This window comes from Dasypus novemcinctus, chromosome X (genome assembly GCF_030445035.2).
Source record: "Dasypus novemcinctus isolate mDasNov1 chromosome X, mDasNov1.1.hap2, whole genome shotgun sequence".
Taxonomy (NCBI): domain Eukaryota; kingdom Metazoa; phylum Chordata; class Mammalia; order Cingulata; family Dasypodidae; genus Dasypus; species Dasypus novemcinctus.
Genome location: NC_080704.1, coordinates 115,335,782 through 115,356,395, shown reverse-complemented (window position 1 = coordinate 115,356,395; position 20,614 = coordinate 115,335,782). Strand labels below are relative to the sequence as shown.

Here is a 20,614-nt window from a genome sequence, read left to right as displayed (position 1 = left end):
ACATAATTTTTAGTTTGTCTTCTCTGGATATATATTTTAGAAATGATGGCATGTGTTAAACATCTCACTTGGACTGGGAATTTCATATAGTCTTATTTATACCTCCAACAACTCTGTGAGCTACTATGCCCAACTTATAAATAAAGTGAGGCAAAAGAAAATTAAGGAAATTGTTCAAGGTCACAGTTAGTTAATGGGAAAGTTGGACTCAGAACCCAAGTGTAGGAAACGGACTTTGGCCTAGTGGTTAGGGCGTCTGTCTACCATATGAGAGGTCCGCAGTTCAAACCCTGGGCCTCCTTGACCCGTGTGGAGCTGGCCATGCGCAGTGCTGATGCGCGCAAGGAGTGCCGAGCCACGCAGGGGTGTCCCCCGCGTGGGGGAGCCCCACGCGCAAGGAGTGCGCCCGTGAGGAAAGCTGCCCAGCGTGAAAAGAAAGGGCAGCCTGCCCAGGAATGGCGCCACACACATTTCCCATGCCGCTGACGACAACAGAAGCGGACAAAGAAACAAACAAGACGCAGCAAATAGACACCAAGAACAGACAACCAGGGGAGGGGGGGAAATTAAATAAATAAATAAATCTTTTTTAAAAAAAAAAAAGAACCCAAGTGTACCAGTCTCCTTCTAGTTACTTACTGAATAAAGTCCCAATCTTAGATTCATATTCCCCACACTAAACACTGGCTATTGAGACCCTTGGGGGAAAATACCACACAACCATGAAGATGAGGCTACCACAAATCTATCAGCTCCAACTTCAGCAAAATATGAGGCAAGATAAACTAGAACCAGCTCAGGGAGGGGCCTGCACACAAGGCACAGCAAGGGGGTCTTATCCAGAAGTCAAAGAGCCACCGTTACAGGATCCTTACACAAGAGAGTAAACCCGTTTTATACAAGTCCTTCTAAGGGCACCATGTCTCAGAGGAACAACAAACCTAGCTTCAAAGCCACACCAAGATGAGGACAAGCCCCCACTAAGATTAGGCAGCAGCTCAGTCACCTTCTCCATTTCTCCTCCCATACAACAAAAGACACAATGGCAAATATCAAAGTCACGGATCTGATATTTTTGCTCTCTTTCAACCATAATCTGGGGTCTATGAAAGGCCTTCCCTGGGCCCGACGTGCCTCTATGTTTACGTGTAAACCACGTGCATTTCTTCGAGGAAATGGTCAATCGTTTTCCACGGATTTTCAAAGAGATCCATGTCCTCCTTCTCCCCACCACCTCGAAAAAAGATTAAGAATCCTGGGTTTTAGGTCCGTCAGCAAGAGCGTCTCTGACGTTTCTGTCTCATCCAGCACACATTGTCAGTCCCCACTCTCACTATAGCATTCCCCTCTTCGCTCCCCTATCCCCTCACACGCAGGCACCCACGCGCATGCACCCCCACATGCACTCTCCCTCCGCACTCGCGCACAGATCCCCTCACATGCATCTCCACACACCCCCGCCCTCACGCACACTCATATTCTCACATACGTACCCCGACGCACTTACACACATACAAACACGGGCATTCCCATTCACATGGATTTACCCACTGACGCACCTCTCTATACCCCTCCACACACACGCGTCCCTCTTCACCACACCCACCAGCCCACATCCACCCGCCTGCAACCGCGTTCACATCCTCAGGAGCCTCTTCCCCCTGCTCCCCTGTCCAAAGGCGGTAGTACCCCCGCCCCCCAGCTCCGCTGCAGCTGGGCGCGAAAAGCTTACCCCGCCAGAGCCACAGCAGCCTCACAGTCCAGTTTTAGTCAGCCGCGGCAGTTCTCCTCACATCCCAGGAGACACCGGGGGCGGGGGGGGGGGGGGGGGGGGGGGCGTTGCGCCTCCCAGGCTCAGGCACCAGGGCCTTTAGACGAGAGGGAAGCCAGCCGCTTAGACTGAAGGAACTCCCTCGAATTTCCCTCCCACCGAACCCCTGGGGAAAGGCATTTCTTATCCTTGCTGGAGAAAGCGCTAACCTGATTCCCAACGCCAGTTTACCCTTCCTCTATTTCCTGCCAATGGAGTAGGGATTCTGAGAGAGAGCCAAGGTCTTTGAGACCGGGAAGGGGAAGTGACTCAGAGAGGAGGCGGCCCAGAGGGAGGAACCAAACTGGAAATGGGGGAGGGAGAGGAGGAGGGGCTGCCAGTGGGGGGTCGGAGGGAAAGGGAAAGGAAAAGGAGGATGGAAAACCTCGGTGGTGGTGGTTTTGAGGGTGTCTAGTGCAGATCTAGAAATTCCTCCAAGTCAAACCCCAATTTCACGAGCCACTGGGCTAGGTCATTTTAGGTTTGTTTACCCTGAACCAGAGGCAGCCAGGGCTAAGAGCCTTGCTAGCATCTCACCAGATCCCAAGGAATCTGCTGGTCTGGGCACAGGCACAAGGTTTAACCCTTCATGTTCCATGGAGCATGCCTCAAAGAATTGCTGGGAGGATTAAATAAGTCACTGCCTTTTATGTGCTTAGCATAGTGTCAAGCACAAGATAAGCAATCAATCAATGACAACTCCTATTATTAGGGAAGTGTTCATTTGTTGATTGTTTCCCCTCTAGATTATGAACCCATTGTACATAATGACTACGAGTCTTAATCATGACTGAACCTCAGCACCCAACACAAAGGTTATCAATAAATTATTTATTGAGTGAAAAAATGAATGATTGAATGATAACTTGGACTAGTGACTATACCAATACCTTCTCATACAGGGTGCATTTGTGGGAGTCTGAGGAAGAAAGGTTATGAGTGTGGAAAATGGTACACAGAACCTTTGCTGGTTGTTATACCAAGTGACCTGACCTGCCCTCGGAAAATGGAATATCTTTGGCAATTTCCTAGGTGGACACATGGAAGATTGTCGGACAGCTGACCTGAAATTTGGAATTGAGACAAGAATGGCTAGAGTAATATTTGCATTTTGTTCATCTTAGTGACTAAAGCAGAATAGGGGGAGAGGAATGAAGTGGCAAGCTAAAAAATAACAGTGGCAACCATAAGTGGAGAAGACAAGCAGAGAAGCTCTGAATGGAGCTAATGAGAAAAAATAAGTGTGTATGGAGGAGGATAGTCACCCCAAAAGGGAATCTGATGGTGGTCCTAAAGTAACAGTAATGCCACTCCACCTCTCTATTCTAATTATAGGATTCCTGACGGTCTGCCCCGGTGTCTCAACATTCTTGAGGTAAATATGAGGATTAGGCTTCTACCACTACGTTCGCTAAATTTGCATTTCTGGCAATTCATTCTGTTGGGATAGAAGGGATTTTACAAATTAGTCACATTTCAATTCATAGTTGATAGGGACAAAGGACTTGGGCCTTGGAATTCTCTAGCCTTGGTACTGAATCTTGCAGGGCCTGAACTGGTTGTGTATCTCAATATTTTCTTTTTTTTTCCTTCCTTTCTTTCTTTTTAAATGTTACATTGAAAAAATATAAGAGGTCCCCATATACCCCCCACCTGCCTCACCCCATTCCTCCCACATCAACAACTCTGGCCCCCCAACCACAAAGAGATTGAGATTGAAAGAACATGAATAGAAGGTCAGGAGAAGGGAGAGGGAAAGGAGATACTTTCAACAGACCCTGACTTCACTTTCTTTTGATTCCCCCTGCAACTAGCTGCTGTAGGAGAAAGGCTCCACCATGGCACATTGGCTACCTTGCCCTATCCTCATAGACCACACAGGTAAAGGCTTGAACCGCAGCTAATCTGAGTCTTGGAAGAATGCCTGTGATCCTCTCGGAGCATGAGAAGAAGGAAGACTTGTGAGGAGCTGCTTCAAGGCCATCTCCCATTCATCTTTTTTTCCTCTCCCCTGGGAGGCTGTCATAAAATAGTTTCTCATTGCTTTCCAGGTTCTGATGAGGTGTGAGGCTTCCTGCTTCAGAATAGAGCTACAGACTATAAAGCTACATAACTGGGATCTAGAATTGGCTTCTTAACTATGGGATTTCCCACAACTCACGTTGCAGTCATCTAGCCCCTTTTGTTTCAGTATCATCCTTTTTGTTGTGTGGGACAAGGACCATGAGGAGCTGAAATCTCGGGCTGTTTATTCTTTCTCTGTGTAAATAATAAACTGTCTTCATCTAAAGGTGACTCCTATCTTTACTAGCTGAAATCTGTCTGGCATTGGGCTTGGCCTTGCCTTACCTTGTATGCTTGACAACTGCTTGAATTTCACATTTCTGGTATATCACAGCACCTCCATTGATCACTGAGGTAGTTAAGCTGGACAAAAAATAGGTAGAATGTAACGGCTTTTTCCAGCCACTGTACATCAAAGGGAAAATCAGCCCCAATTTCATCCTCTGAGACTTTCAATCTGACTGGAGGAGCTACAGATCCTCTTTGCATAATTTCTACACATAAGGCCAGCCCTACAGACCAAAAAGTTGGCATCTATGTTCTGTTATTTGAAAGACCCCTCTTGGCCTAAAATACGCCCCCTATAATCCTGTCATGACATTTCAGATGACTCTTCCAAGTTTGAAAGACTGAAGCTTGCCCTCCCCACTACCTTTGCCACATCCAGGCTAGACAAGAAAGGCATTGTCCCTAGATGGTCCTTGTTAACACTTTGTTTTCTGAAAATAAAAAAAGGGATACAAGTGAGGAGTTGTGAGGGGTGTGATTTTTTCCCACAATCCTCCATCAGCACATTACTGATGACTAATTTATTAATCCTTCTAAGTGTTTACATTGAAGGAGAAGCAGTCATGGCCATACTGGGCCAAGGATATGCATCTGAAGGGGATTATAAAAGTGATGAGGAGTTCACCTAAGACAAACCTCAAAATGGACAAGATGACCTGCTGGTTATTCTGTTTATCAGGTTCTAATTCTTTTTAACCAGTGTTTACAGAGCATCTACCATTCACAAGTCGCTATGCTAGACCTTGTAAGAGCTTTTACTCTCACTCCTGGGGCTCTAGTAAAGTCTTCCTTTTTCAGCTACCATTAGTAACTCATTGAGTTAATAGATCTAAAACTATTTGGGAAACACTGTTGAATTGGGTACTTTATTGGATTAAAAATTTTAGAAATACTTTTTCATCTTAATATCCTCCAAAGAAATGAGAAGAGTGCTGGGAACATAATGAGTGATCAATAAATGTTGTATTTTTTAAAGATTTATTTTTTATTTCTCTCCCCTCCCCCCCCCCCCCCCCCAGTAATCTGCTCTCTGTGTCCATTCGCTGAGTGTTATTCTGTGTCTGCTTGTCTTCTTGTCATCAGCACTGGGAATCTGTGTCTCTTTTTGCTGCATCATCTTGCTGCGTCAGCTTTCCGTGTGTGCGGCACCACTCCTGGGCAGGCTGCACTTTTTTCACGCAGGGCGGCTCTCCTTAAGGGGTGCACTCCTTGCACGTGGGGCTCCCCTATGCAGGGCCACACCCCTGTGTGGCACAGCACTCCTTGTGTGCATCAGCATTGTGCCTGAGCCAGCTCACCACGTGGATCAGGAGGCCTGGGGTTTGAACCCTGGACCTCCCATGTGGTAGGCAGACACCCTACCAGTTGAGCCAAATCCACCTTCCAATAAATGTTTCTTGAATGACCAAGCCAGCCAGTCATAACTGTCATTTGTGCCTAACATTATAGATAGGCCACGTTGATCCTCCATTCCTCAAAATTCAGTGAGAGAGTCATTATCATTACCTATCATGCTTAATACATCTTCAATATCTATGTAACAATCTATGTGGTTTCTGCTACTCCTAACCTTTGTAACTGAGACTACCTCACCCCACCTACAGGCTCAGCTTCACTAAGACTCTGGGACCAACCCTATTCCTACATAGGGAAACATAAAAAACTACATTTGCTCTACTCAGGCACATTAAATGAAGGTGATCTGCTCAAACATCACATTAAAAAAAAAGAATTAATATGTAAAATCGTAGCTGTAATTACCCCTGTACTCAGCATTTGCTTAAACTCCTCTCTAGTTAGTCCATGAAACCCTGTTTATTTCAAATTCCTGTTTACTTTAAGTCTTAACCCCTCTGCATTTGGATTATGGTTTCCATAGGTCCCGGGGCTGATGACTTGTTTCAAGGCAATTCTCTAGGTGCCACTCTTGACCTGCCCTGCTTCATTCACTTCCTGTTGTAGTGCCTATGTAATCTCAGTGCAGCCATAGCTCTTAGTAGGATATGCCCAACTCAACCCCAAGGGATCTCTTAACCCTCCTAAAGGCCAGATGTTTTACAAGTCAGCTCATTTGCTTCTGACCCAACCCTGACCTTAACCAACGGGTTCCAGCACAGGGACGCTACTTGTTCTCCTTTATTCACACCTTCTTCCCCAATTCCTGAAACTGGATGTGTCAAGTGTCCTTGGGCCATATACTTTCATCTCTTTAGTCTTCTTGTTCGTATCCTGCTCCAGTCTTCATGACTGGATCTCAATTTTCAGACCTCCTGAATCCTCTTTGCCTAGATCTCTGCCTATTATGTGATGATTAATTTTCCTCAAGTCACTTACCCATTCCAGTAGCTCTTGGTTGTCTTTCTTTTAATCCTCCCCCAATTAAACTCCAGTAAGAGACCATCAAGAACTCATGAATACATATATATTTATTTAATTCATAATATAGCATTTTAGATGGGCTGGGATATTTTGAAGAGGGTTGAGTCTGTGTAATCCAGAGATGGTCAGATTTCTGTCACTAGAAGACATAGTATTGGTCCAGAGCTCTCAGTACAAACAAGCCTGGGATAAAGCATTTGATAAAAAATATTCCAACAATAGTCTGATAAATATTCCAGCCAAAAGCAGCAACACAGCATATGTCTGAAGCAGACAGACCAGACCACAAAAGGCAGTTTTACCTGATCTGATGGCAGTCAATCTGGCCAACCTGTAGTACATGGCTAAATACAACCCAATGGCTCAGAGGCTGCAACTGGCTTCAGGAGCTAGAAATAAATATGGGAGTGGTTCTTGTAAACCTGCTTTACATACACCCATTCTTTAGAGGAAAGGGTATCAAATCTTTGAGCTGATTAAAAAACTTACTAATGGATTGCTCTGTCCAGGCAATCACATATAAATATGCAAACCATGGAAGCTTAAAAAATTCACCTAGTGTGTTTTAACTGAAAAGAAAATATATCTGATCTTGCTACAATTTGAATTTCACTGCATCCAAAGTTACATACACAATGGAATTCCATGGTAAAAACACATACAAGATGCAGTTACTCGTACTTACAAGTAGCCAAAACCCCAATGTGGCATTAGAATTTCTTTCATATTCTTAAAACAGGTTCAACTTTATTTTTGTGCTTTCTTTTGTGCTTTTTTTCAATAAAAAGTAGAAACAAGCATAAATTGCAGACAGAAAGAACAATGTGCTAACAGAAAGTAGATCAACAACAAGAAAAACTTACGGATTCACCTTCCCTGAAAATATTAAATGCAGGTCCTAGTCCCTTTGTCCAACTGGGTTTAGCTAAGAGGTTTTCAATGACTTTTCTTAAGGTCCCAAGTATTGCCAGGATTCTTTGAAAGTCTCTAGTTCACTAAAGTAAATATCTAGGATTCACCATACCCCCACTGAGTACTTTGTCGCTATGTATCTTGGAAAGCACTTTCATTATTTTGCTTAGAAGTCAAACATCATTGCTTACCCCAGACCCAGTTTAATTTCCCACTTTATTCAGTAGGCTTCGCTTTGAGTGATTTTTGGCTACAACAAAAAAGTTAAATCCAACCTCAAAGAATATAGTTGGAAAAGATCAAAAACATATTGAAAAAAAAACGGTGCCACATACTCCAAAGATAATTTCCAAATGTTTTTGAGGGGGTCGATGCCCGTTTATTTATATATATGGGCCTAGCTATCTGCAAAATACTATCAATACAGCCCAAATGTATGGATTACCAAGTTTTTCTGCCCAGGAAATAGCAAACACCAGTATGGATATCACAGTACAAGAGGGAGCCTTTGATCATTCATTCATTCATTCATTCATTCATTCATTCCAACAAACATTAGCCAGGTAACTACTCTGTCCTAGATACTATATTAAATGTTAAAAACATAACAACAATAAAAGACATACTCCCTGCCCTCAAGATATTCACAATCTTAGGGAAGATGATTAATATGCATTAAACTTTTGTGTGCATCAGAAGCACATGGGTGAGCTTTTGAGTAATGTAAACTCTCATCTACACTCTTGGATATTCTAATTAAGTAGATCAAAGATTGGGATCTGGAATCAGTTGTTTTAACAAACACCAAAGATGATTCCGATACAGGCAGTCTGAGGCCATACTTTGGAAAATATTTCTATATAATGTGATTATTGCTGAGAACATGCAGGGTGCCACGGGAGCTCAGAAGGACACATAACTCAGTCTAGGGCAGGGGTTCTTAATAAGAGATCCTTGAGATTGAATTGAAATTCAACAACATTATTCTTGTGGGGACGTATTGGTGTAGATGTGATATATTTATTAAATAATATACAGTGTAGTGTGGATTTAGTAAGGGGTCCGTGGTTTTCACCTGACTGGCAAAGGAGTCCGTGGAACAAAAAAGGTTAATAACCCCTGGTATAGGATATCAGGAGTTAATTTGATTGAAAGGGGCTGGGGCAGGAAAGGTAATCCAGGCCACAGTGAAAAGTTGGGCAGGGAAATCAGAGCTTTGCCCCATGGTACTACACTCCAAAGGACATAAAATTGGATGGAGAGAAAGGAAATTAGACTAGGGTAGGGATGGAGTGTTCTGTACTTACAGCATTTCTACACTATTCCTTAATTTAAGGGCAATTTTTACTGTTTACCTTAGATATCAAAATTGTTAATAATGTCTCTGATCTGGGTAGGAGAATAATTTGTATAAATAGTTGAACTTGGATAGATCAACCAGTACGAGGAGGAAAGTGGCAAAGGATGGAGCTAGGAAAGCAATCAGGGTCATGAAAAGCCAGACTCTAAGATGCTACAGGAGCCAGTGAAAGGTTTTATGAAGGAGAAAACTCATTTGTTTGCAAAGTGGGGAATAAACACTAGGCGAGAAACCAGGATAAATTAGAACTGAAGGGCATATATTTTAAAGCTCCTCTACATTTTATTGGGGCTGAGAGGAGGGGGCATTAACAGTTATTATGCACTTACTAAGTACCCAGGGGTTGTGCCAGAGTGTTTCCACATGATGTCTTTTAAAATATTTGCAGCAACCTTGTAAGATAGGTATTATTTTACAAAAGAGGAAACTGAGTCTCAGAGAAGTGAAGTGTCTTGCCCTAGGTCGTACCACTAGTAAATGGCAGAGGAACTAGTATTACTTTAGTCCAAGACTATGAGCTTTACATTACAGTCAGCTACTTACCAGTACTGCTGAATCTTAGTAAGGTTGTTAATTTCCTGATTAGAAGTAAGCGCATGTGGTCTTTAAAACAAAAAATTTACATTGCTAAATGGCCAAAAACTTTGAGCTAGCTTTCTGTATCTGCCTCAGTCTTGCTTTCCATGTTAGGAAAACAAAACAAATACAGAAATGTTATTTGGGGGATATATATAGATGCTTTTTTCTCTTCTACGGGATATTAAACAATCTCAAAGTAAGGATTGTTTTTTATTAATACTTGCACTCTTAAAGCAGTAATATGGTACCTGGCATATAGTAGTTTGCTGAATAAACTAGTAAATGAATGTCCACCAACCTGGTGGAAAGAAAGAGGGGAGAAGATGTTTTGGCATTATTTCAAAGCTGCAATCTGGGGAGTTGCACTACCAGCTACCACTTTATAATTGTATAGCAGTGATATTTTCAAAACTCCCAAAGAGTAGATTTCTTGAAGCAGACTTAGCTCCTGGAAAGAAGAAAGCTCGGGTTCTGACATTCCCAATTCCTGCAGTGGTACTGACAAAAGCACACATTGTAATCCTTGATTCAACTTTAACTACACTAATGAGGACTAGGATGAAGTTTACTCCCGCATTTGCCATGAATGGTTGGTGAAATAAATGGAAGAGTGTAAACAATGAGGAATGATTATTTAATGTACTTAAACAATCATTTAAAAAAGCAAACTGTTCTCAGGCATTCTTAAGCACTTCAAAAGTGTCGTGTTGGAAAATACAAGTACATTTATATGAAAACAGTTGTTGCAGCTCTAACACTCTTTTCTTACCAATTCATTAGTAAGGTTCCTAAAAGCCTTCAATTATTCAACTTTGTTTTTAGCCTAATTCTAGTAACTGTACGTACTTGAGAGTAATAAAATCATATTTCTTTAAAATATTCTGTGACAGAATTTCAACAATTTACACTGGCCAGTCCTCCATTAGGAAGCATCAGTGAATTTCCCTTATATACAACACTTCTACATGGATTGATTTTCTGTCCAGAAATAGCATCATTCATGCAATTTTGTCCCCATACCTCTCCTAATCAAACCTAGAGCTCTTCCCATTATCTGTGTCATGATTGCATGTGTATATGTGTGTGACAGGAGGAAGGAAGGGAGGGATGGATGGAGAGAGGGAAGAGATGTTCATTGATTTTGACGTTCTCCTGAGGGGACAAAAATGGATGGTCTAATTTACTTTCCTTTCAGTATATTTCTCATTCAAATGAACAAACTAAAAACTTTATTATGTCTACATAATATGTAAAATGAATATATAATAAATATTTATCCATTATATGTATTATATATACTCATACATGTTTTCCTTATAATAAACCCTTGATTGTAGGTTATCAAAAGCTATATATATATATATATATATATATATATATATATATATATATATATAAAGATATATAGATATAGATATAATATGTGGTAATTTGACACTCTTTAAAATTATACCAGGCCAAACTGGACAGTAGTAGAAAGCTTGACCACTTTCCTCCTGTAAGCTGGCTAGTCCCTTGTTTGGAACATCTTTCTACATTATTTACCTAGAATAACCTTACTTCTTTCCAACATCATTTATATTCCTAAATCATTGGGACTTTTTAATTCTCCAAGGAAAAAGAGAAATTCTCTATTTTTTTTCCTCCAGTGGCTTGAACCCAAACTACTCAGATAAATTTGTTCTGAGAAACTCAATATATTAATTCAAATACAAGTTTTCGTTCACAAAAATTAAATCTATAATATCTAGTTATTTTGGATGCTTCAAATGAACTTTATTTTGTATCTTGTATATTGAAAGCTATCTGAGGTTTAGGAGTGGGGAAACTGCTGAATTGGAGATCAAGTGAATTATATGCTTTCCTGAAACTTAATGGCAAGCTTTCATTCCAGAAACATAGGGGGATTCTTGAGGCCTGCAGTTGCATTCCTGGCGCTCAGGGTAATCAATAAAATCTGGGGCAGGCAAGCCAGACAGTATCATTAGAGATTTGTTCCAGATTGTGAATGTTGGACAAACTGGAAGAATGAAGGTCACATCAAAAGTGTGAAGATGGAGAGAGTTAGCTGGGTCATAGAAAGACAGCATGTTGTTGTCATAATCCAGAAGGACACCCAGACGCTTCAACTGTGGTGGCACATCCACAAGCATCTCCTTGTTGTTATGTCTCACCACAAAGTTACTATTGCAGCGAGAGAAGACCCATGAAGAGGCATTCTTGCCAATCCATTCATTCTTTGGAGCTGATTTGTAAGCAATACCAATAGCATACCTGTGAGACAGTGAAAAGGAAGGAGAAATAAACATTAATGATCTGAGCTCTGCTAGACACCATATGGGATACATAAGAAACAGAATACATGTTTCTTTCTTAAATAGCTTACATTTAGATGCATAATGTTGTTATCATTACTAGAGCCTTTAAAAATTAGCAGAGTGATGTAGTAATTTCCAACTCCTAGGCCAGAATATTTTCCATGATTTTTGTAAAGAAGTTGGCAACTTTTTCTAAGAGTGGTTTTTATCACATATCTCTTAACCTTGACTTACTGTTATTATGGTTATGTTACAGAATTTAATCTCCCAGAAACCTAACAAAAGGAGAGGAAAGGGCAGAGAAAAGTAGGACCCACTCACCATGTTGAGGAACCTATGATCACCTCCCAATAGTGGCAGCCACTGTCAATGAATATATTTCCTGCTGCTCCATAGCACCCTGTGCCACTAAACCTCTCTGGGGTGTGGCTCTTCTTCAGAGAGCTTTCATCCTTCTCCATCTGCAATCCATCATTGGAGATCTTCAACTTCTTGTGAGTCATTTTGGGGTCTAGTTTAAAGGGTTGACCTGAAAAAAGGTAGAAAAATGAAAAATCATATAGAAGCATTGAAGAATTTTACCTTTGTCCTCTAGGACTATTATTATCAAATGACTCTCAATATGATGATCATCCTTGGGCTAGTAGTATGTCATAGTTTTCAGTAAAATAAGAAGAGAGGTCAATCTCCCATAAAACGACTTTCCCAGGGGGAATGAGGGTAGCTCAGTGATTGAGCACCTGCTTTGTATATAGTAGGTCCCAGGTTCAATCCCTGGTACCTCTTAAAAATAAATAAATAAATACATAAATAAGATTGACTTTCAGAGGGACATTTATTTTATAATAGTGGGAAAATATGGAATTTTCATACGAACATTTAGTTTGAAGTCATTTCCAAGTATACAGGAACTAATAAGCTCAGAGATGATGAAGTTAAAAGGTGGCTCTCAAAGTTTCATGCTCTGAAATATATTTTGTACATTACTTTATTTCAGTAGGTGGTTCAGGATTTGACTAGATAAGGGAAAGAGGTGCTACGATGTTTGAGAGACAAAAATGATGGAAATTGATGAGCTAATTGCTGCTTGGTCACAAAACAAAAAAAAAATGAGAGGAGCTCAGAAACAGGAAAATTTTTTGCCCTTTTACAATTGGGATATAAATAACATATAATTAGGTGACTTTGTTAGAGTGACTGTTGCATCATCAGTAATTAGAGAAAACATTTGTTGTGTAGGATCATTTGCAGCAGAGAGAATTCCTTACAAGTCCAAAAACATTGTCATTGGGGGCCAGTTACCTGGTATGGCAATAATGTTATTATACAAAATGCTTCTGTGGCAGACACTATTGACTAACACAAAAATCCATTCCCAACTTTCTCTCTTACTTGCTTTCACTAGACGCTAGAAAACCTACATACTCAATCTCCCAGCTTCCCTGTCTGTTAAGGGTAGTTAATAAGGTGGAAGCAGAAGTCAGAGAGGATGGGGAAACTTCTGGGAAAGCTTCTGTTTTCCTGATAAATTGGACAGCTATCATGTTTACCAACCCTTTTGTCCTTCTTCCTGTCTTGAAAGGAAATATGACACTAAGAGGCTGCAGGGAGAAGAGGTCTGGTCTTTTATGATATTACAGAGCTGCTGCATCAGCCCTTAAGTGCCTACCTCCAAACTTCTTGCTATGTAAGAGGGAAAATTACCATTTGTTTAAGCTACTCTTGGTTGGATTTTCTATTACTTGCATTCAAAAGCATTCTTAATTGATACAGCTTCTCTGCAGTAGGATTTTATAGATTATTGCAAATAATGTTCTTTTACTCATTTGTCCCCCAAGATGGAGGAGGAGGACCCTTCACTAAAATCCTCCCAAGCTACCAGTTATTTAATATATATCTCTGTGTCCATAAATCTTCCAGGGACATCAACAAACCCCTTGCCCAAAGCACAAACTAAAACAGTAAATCTCCTGTACCCAGAGCCACTGCTCTCATCCACTGCTGTGGGAAGCCTGCTCAGGCTTAAGTGTACTCCCTGGCATGGAATGGGGAAGTGATCTATTCTTTTGGAAATCTCAAAACGTACTGTTTGTTTTTAGCCGGGTGGGTTCACTGCTCCGGCTGCCTGCTTGGTTTATGGCTTTAACAATGAAGATGTAGCGTGTCCCACTCTGGAGTCCGTGCACTGTGTAATGGTTCTGTTTAATGTTGGGCACAATCATCCAGCTATCCACTGAATTATATAGGCCTGTAAAGTGAGAAAAGACAGCGACATTAACCAGAAGGTAATAGTGAAAGGATGAAAATTCATCATAAGCCCCCAAAAGGTGAATTTTATTTTGTTTACTTTTGAGTCTTAGAAGACAAAATGAAATAAACTCCCCCTGTTTATTTTCTCCCACAGAGCTAGGTTTATGCCAGACTCCTTGCTTCAAGCAATTGAAGGCAACCAATTACATTCAATTTTCTGCCCTTTAGTACAGGAATGGCCACTATAGGAATCACAGAATCATCACTCTTAAGGCATCTCTTAGTCTGTTCCACATCTCTGAGTCTGGCCTTGTATGGATGGAGCAGTCCTGTACAGAGCAAAGAAACATGGACCCTTAAAACCAAAAGAATATCTAGAGCTTATATTGTCCATTTCTTTCATTTTACAAATGAGAAACTAAGATTGAGAGAAGAAAAGTGACTTGCCCAAGGCCACAAGTAGTTTGGTATATTAAATCTTAGTCCAGTGTGTTCTCTCCACTACCTCACAATTCATGGGGTGAATAACAACGTTCCTTTGTCTCTGCAAGGTAGTAAGGCTTTCAGGGCTTAAGACTCTACTCTCTCATCCCATTCTCACCCTTACTTCTAAACCTAGCTTGGCACCAAGGTAATCATAAAGAAGCCAAGGAGATAACATGATAACAAAGCAATATATCATCTCCTAACTCTGACACTACCCATCTTTACCCCTTCCTGGTTCTGATCCCTATATTCATTTGGGGTTGGTGGTACAAAAACACATTGTTTTCTGGAACCTTCTTCCCTTCAAGTAAGGAAATATATCAGAGATCTAAGCTTTTACTTTTATAAACTTTTAGACCACAATCATTGACTTAAACAGAGAAATATGTACATAATTTAAAACATGTATTTGGATAGCTTTTGGTAAAAGAGGGACAAACATTCTAATCTGTGGATTATCCAGGTTTCTTCTTTCTTCTGTTATCTGTTTTTCAGTCATTTTACCACTTTTTAGCCACAATTCTTCTATAAGGAGGAAAGGAAAGGGCAAGGCAAATAATCAGTGAATTTCATCACTACTATGCAGCTCTAGCAAAAGGCTTAATGAGCTGAACATTGAAAATAATAAGTCATAACTGTTTTGCAAGGGATCTGATCAAGATGATTTAAAATTAATTTGGGGAAATTCAATGCAATCCCAATTAAAATTCCAATAACCTTCTTTGCAGAAATGGAAAAGCTAATCATCAAATTTATACAGAAGGATAAAGGGGCCCTTTTTTTTAATTATTTATTTTTAAAAATTACATTAAAAAAATATGAGGTCCCAATCAACCCCACCGCCCCCACCCCCCATACCCCCCACAGCAACACTCTCTCCCATCATCGTGAGACATCCATTGCAAAGGGGCCCTTAATAGCTAAAGTTATCTTGAAAAAGCAAAATAGGTTGGAAGACACACTTCCTGTTTTTAAAACTTATTACAAAGCCACAGTAATCAGACCAGCATGGTACTGGCACAAGGACAGACATATAGACCATTGGAATATAGTTGAAAGCGCAGATATTAACCCTCACATTTATGGCCAACTGATTTTTGACAAAGTGGCAAAGACCACTCAACTGGGAAAGAATTGTCTCTTCAACAAATGGAGTTGGGTTGGGAAAACAGGATCTCCAATTGCAAAAAATGAAGGAGAAGGAGAACGAGGAGGAGGAGGACCGCTACCTTACCCCATATACAAAAATCTACTCAAAATGGGTCAAAGACCTTAATATTAACAGAGGAAAATGCAGAGAAGCATATCTTCAGGACCTTGTGTTAGGTAATGATTTCTTAGACGTTACACCCAAAGCACAAACAACAAAAGAAAAAATAGATAAATGGGACCTCCTCAAAATTAAAAGCTTTTTTGCTTCAAAAGACTTTGTCAAGAAAGTGAAAAGGCAGCCTACTCAATGGGAGAAAATATTTGGTAACCACATATCCAATAAGGGCTTAATATCCGGAATATATAAAGAAATCTTTCAACTTAACAACAAAAAGACAGACGACCCAATTTAAAAATGGGCAAAAGACTTGAACACACATATCTCTAAAGAAGATATACAAATGGCCAGAAAGCACATAAAAAGATATTCAACATCTTTAGCCATCAGGGAAATGCAAAACAGAACCTCATTGAAATACCATTTCACACCCATTAGAATGGATGCTATTTTTTTTTTTAATGGAAAAGAAGTGTTGGAGAGCATGCAGAGAAATAGTACTCATTCATTGCTGGTGGCAATGTGAAATGGTGCAGCTATGGAAGACAGTTGTTGGTTCCTCAGAAAGCTAAATGTAGAACTACAATATGACCCAGCAATCCCACTACTAGTTATATAGGAATTGAAAGTAGGGACTCAAACATATATCTGCACACCAATGTTCATAGCAGCATTATTCACAATTGCCAACAGATGGACACAACCCAAGCATACAATGAAAAAAAGAATGAAATCCTGATACATAAAAAAGAATAAAATCCTGATACATGCAACAACATCGATGATACTGGAAGACATCATATTGAGTTAAATAAGAAAAAACGAAAGGACAAATATGGTATGATTTCACTGATTTGAATCAATTAGAAGTAGCAAATTCATAAAGTCACAATCTAGAATATAGGTTATCAGGGGATGGAGTAAGGATATGAAGTGGGAAGTTAAGGCTTAAAATATGCAGTGTTCCTATTTGGAATAATGGAAATGTTTTGGTAATGGATGGTGGTGATGGTAGTGCAGCATTGTGAATGCAATTAACAGCACCAAAATATGTATCTGAACATGATTAAAAGGGGAAATGTTAGATTGTGTATTTGGTAACAGAAGAATTTTTTTAAATCCATGAAACTAAAGTACACAAACAGTGAACCCATAGTTAAACTATGGACTTTAACTGATAGTACAATTATAAAAATGTGCTATCATCAACTGGAACAAATACTCCACATCAATGCAGGGTGTGTTTGTGGTGGGATGGTATATGGGAATGAATCCTGTATTTTATGCATGATTGTTCTGTAAACTCACAACTTCTCTAATAAAGAAAAAAAAACTAGAAAAAGCAGCATAATGGAGGTTAAACAGATATGCTATAAAAGAAGAAGAAGAATTGGTAGAGATTCCTAGTGATGCTTATGAAAAGACAATAAGGATGAGGGTCAGGAACAATGCTTAAAGCCTTGGCTGTCTATGAACCAGTGCACAGTATGAATCATAACCTCCAAATGAAATTTGGTTACAAAGAGGAAAACATATCATCTTGCAGATACCCATACAACAACAGAAAAATATGTATGATCGTCGAGATACACTACTAACAATACAAAACAATAATAACAACAACTTCACAATGAAGTAGTATGCAGCTGCAAAAAAAGAATGAGGAAGCTTGCTTGAATTTATATGGAGTGATTTCCTAGCCATACTGTCAATTGAGAAAAGAAAATTGTAAAAGAATAGGTAAATAAGAAAACATAGATATATTTGCTTGTATTTACGAAACAATAGCAGGAAGGATAAACCAGAAAATAATGAAGCTGGATAGCTACAAGGAGTGGGGGTGGGGAAACAGGATAAAAGATATGGAGAGAATAACACTTATCTGAGCGTACTTTCTTGTATAATTTTTTCCTTTTGGAAACACATAGCTTTTCTACAAATGTAAAAAATTAAATCAACAAGGATGGGAATTATGGCTAAAACAAGTCAAAACAAGCTTCACCAAGTATATTTCAAATGAGTAACATAACCCCACCAAAGGGGTGGAGACAGGAGAAGGAAACTGTAAACAAACCCTGGATTTGTTTTTGTAGTGGTATGGACAAAGCAATTCTAAAGCTATTTTATTTTTATTATGGAATTGAGCAAATGGGTACATGTGTTGATATTGTTGGGAGCAAGGGTTGTAACTGTGGAAGAAGGAAAAAACAAATATGGAATGAGAAAGGCAAAAAATGACCTTTGGGGATGGATTGGAATTCAAGGTATTGGTATGGATTCATGATTTCTAAAATTTGTATATGTATGCAAGTGTGTATATATATGTGCACCTACACAAGTATGTGTGCATGTGTACAACATGTATGCACATGTATACATATATGGATGCATATGTGTACAATATAGTACCCAGGTTTTGGGCTGTGATACCATTGTCCCATGAAAAGGAATCAGGGTTCCATGGAAAACTGGCTGATTTCAGGGGCATAAAATATCAAGATGAGTCCAGAATATTTTGTATACCAGAAAGTAGGGAAGTGCTCAAGAAAGTTATGGGGTAATATCATAAGGACTCAGGAGTCAGCTTCAAAGGCTCCCATTGGCCAAATTTGTACAATCTGAGCACCAAAATAAGTAAAGGCAGTAAAGAATTATAAACACTGAAAAGAGGGAATTAACACTAAAAACACAAACAAAGGGTGACAAGGGAGGACTCTTATTTACAGAATGCCAAGTAACAACTTGTAAATGTGGAAGTACTCAGATGGAAAGTCATCATTTTGCCACCAACATAGTAAAGACTGCATCAAGCAAAAACAGAGGTATGGGTGAGGGAAGGGTTTGTTGAAGAAGCAAGATATTTTCATGGTCTTAAATGTATCACACCCCACAGATTGCTTATTAGTTAAAATGGGAAAAATAGTAACGACACAGTGAAGAAATCAAACACCTTGTTCAAATAAACTATCACCATGGGAAACAGATGTGGTTCAACCAATTGGGCTCCTGTCTACCTTATAGGAGTTTCAGGGTTTGATGCCCAGGGCCTCTTGGTGAGGGCAAGCTGGCCCAAGCGGTGAGCTGGCCCACACGGAGTGCTGGCCCAAGCAGGAATGCCGCCCTGTGCAGGAGTGCCACCCTGCATGGGAATGCCGTGAAGTGCGGGAAAGCTGCACTGCACAGGAGTGCCGGCCTACACCGAGAGCTGGTGCAGCAAGATAATGCAACAAGAGAAACGGTGGAGAGAATATAAGAAGACGTAGCAGAACAAGGAGTTGAGGTGGCACAAGAGAGTAATTGCCTCTCTCCCACTCCAGAAGGTCCCAGGATTGGTTCCCAGAGCCGCATAATGAGAATACAAGCAGACACAGAAGAACACACAGTGAGTGGACACAGAGAACAGACAACAGGGGGAACTGAGGAGGGGGGCGGGTTATAAATAAAATAAATCTTAAAAAAAAATTACTCTCATCAAGGAGAGGCAAATAGATATCATGTGCCTCTAGATTTGACACCCCAAGAAGGACACAATATCCCTTACATAGTATTCCAGGTATACATAACTTGAATCTAATTCTGAAGAAGCATCAGAAAAACCCAAAATGAGGACCAGTATAATAAAGAAATCAAAGGGCATTTTTAAAAAATGTCTGTCATTAAAGATAAAGGGAGGCTGAGGAAATGCTCCATATTAAAGGAGGCTAAAGAGTTATGACAAATGCAATATCTGATCCTAGACTATAAATGGCATTGGGTCCTCTATAGGCTATAAGAACATTATTGAGTCAATCCTCAAAATTGGAATATGAATGGTAGATTATCTGAAAAATATTGCATCAATGCTAAACTTCCTAAAGTTGATAACTGTAGTTATGTAAGAGAATTTCCTTATACTTATACTTATGAAACATACACTAAACTATTTAGAGATGAACAGCCAAGATGTATGCAGTTTATTCTCAAGTGGTTCAGAAATACACACACACACACAGACAGAGAGAGAGAGAATGCTAGCAAATGATAAAAACTGATAAAGGAAACGTGGCAAAATATTAAAAATATTAACAATAGATGAACTGGGTAAAGGGTATATGGGCCTTCTTTGTGCTAGTCTTGAGAATCTTGTAATTTTGAAATCATTTCTAAATTAAATTAAGGTGAGTATGATCCTTTGGCTGTCACAGAGACTTGGTGCGAAGGGACTTATGGCTGAATTATGGTAAAAAAATATATACACCTTGCTCAAAAGGAAAAAACAAAAACATGGAAGTCCATTAACCTGCATGTAAATGTGTGGTGAAGTACATTTATATGAAAATGAAATAGAGGGAAAACAGAAGTTATATCGTTGTCACAGTATATTACAGACTGCCTGGACATACAGAAGTTATGGCCGATGCTTTTACAATGCAAACTGAAAAACTGAAACAGGGAAGTTAATATAGTAATTGGAAAGATGATTGCTCAGATATCTGTTGTAATTCTCACTCACCTAACAGCATCATTGGATACATTATTGGCTTGTGATCATTTCAAATCTTAGAAGGAGTGGGGAGAAAGTTGAGAACGAAGGAAGAAAATTGATTTTAAAAAAAACAACAATAATAAGGGCAATTACTTCTCCAGATTTAATTCTAACCAACAAGGAAGAAATTTCTAATTAAGGAAAATGTGTAATACCTCAAGGGAAAGTAACACTCAGAAATGGGGCTGAGTCAACAGTGGGCAGGCCAAACTAGTAGGTAGGACTGGGACCTTGAATCTTCCTAAATATTTATTCTTAGTAAAATAGTTTCATCTTATCTGTCTATTGCCGCCAAAATTTTTCTTCATGGCTCTGGTCTTGTCCCTGTCCTCTTCGACTTTTCTGTCAATGATTGGAGGAACATACAGAAGGC

The 20,614-nt window shown here is 39.8% G+C and overlaps 2 protein-coding genes across 12 annotated transcripts in view; both read right to left on the bottom strand.

The window, feature by feature from the left end:
• The window catches only part of LOC101436076 (NACHT, LRR and PYD domains-containing protein 12), a 63,227-nt gene extending 61,112 nt beyond the window's left edge, over positions 1-2,115 (bottom strand). For 2 of the 6 annotated variants that reach the window (XR_009184375.2, XM_058291488.2), the window contains exon 1: positions 1,733-2,080. The gene's annotated coding sequence lies outside the window, so the exon portion shown is untranslated. Of the gene's footprint in view, positions 1-1,732 lie in introns of all 6 variants that reach the window. The other 4 variants (XM_004466334.4, XM_004466335.3, XM_004466336.4 and 1 more) reach the window with 4 other exon arrangements.
• Positions 2,116-11,124: 9,009 nt separating this feature from the next.
• Positions 11,125-20,614, bottom strand: part of MID2 (midline 2) — a 127,565-nt gene continuing 118,075 nt past the window's right edge. For 5 of the 6 annotated variants that reach the window (XM_004466331.5, XM_058291484.2, XM_071212931.1 and 2 more), the window contains exons 8-10: positions 13,797-13,958; positions 12,032-12,239; positions 11,145-11,666 (exon numbers count right to left, since the gene is read on the bottom strand). In XM_004466331.5, the coding sequence (XP_004466388.1) occupies positions 11,264-11,666; positions 12,032-12,239; positions 13,797-13,958 (773 nt within the window). In that variant the 3' untranslated portion in view covers positions 11,145-11,263. Of the gene's footprint in view, positions 11,667-12,031; positions 12,240-13,796; positions 13,959-20,614 lie in introns of all 6 variants that reach the window. The other variant, XM_004466332.5, reaches the window with a different exon arrangement.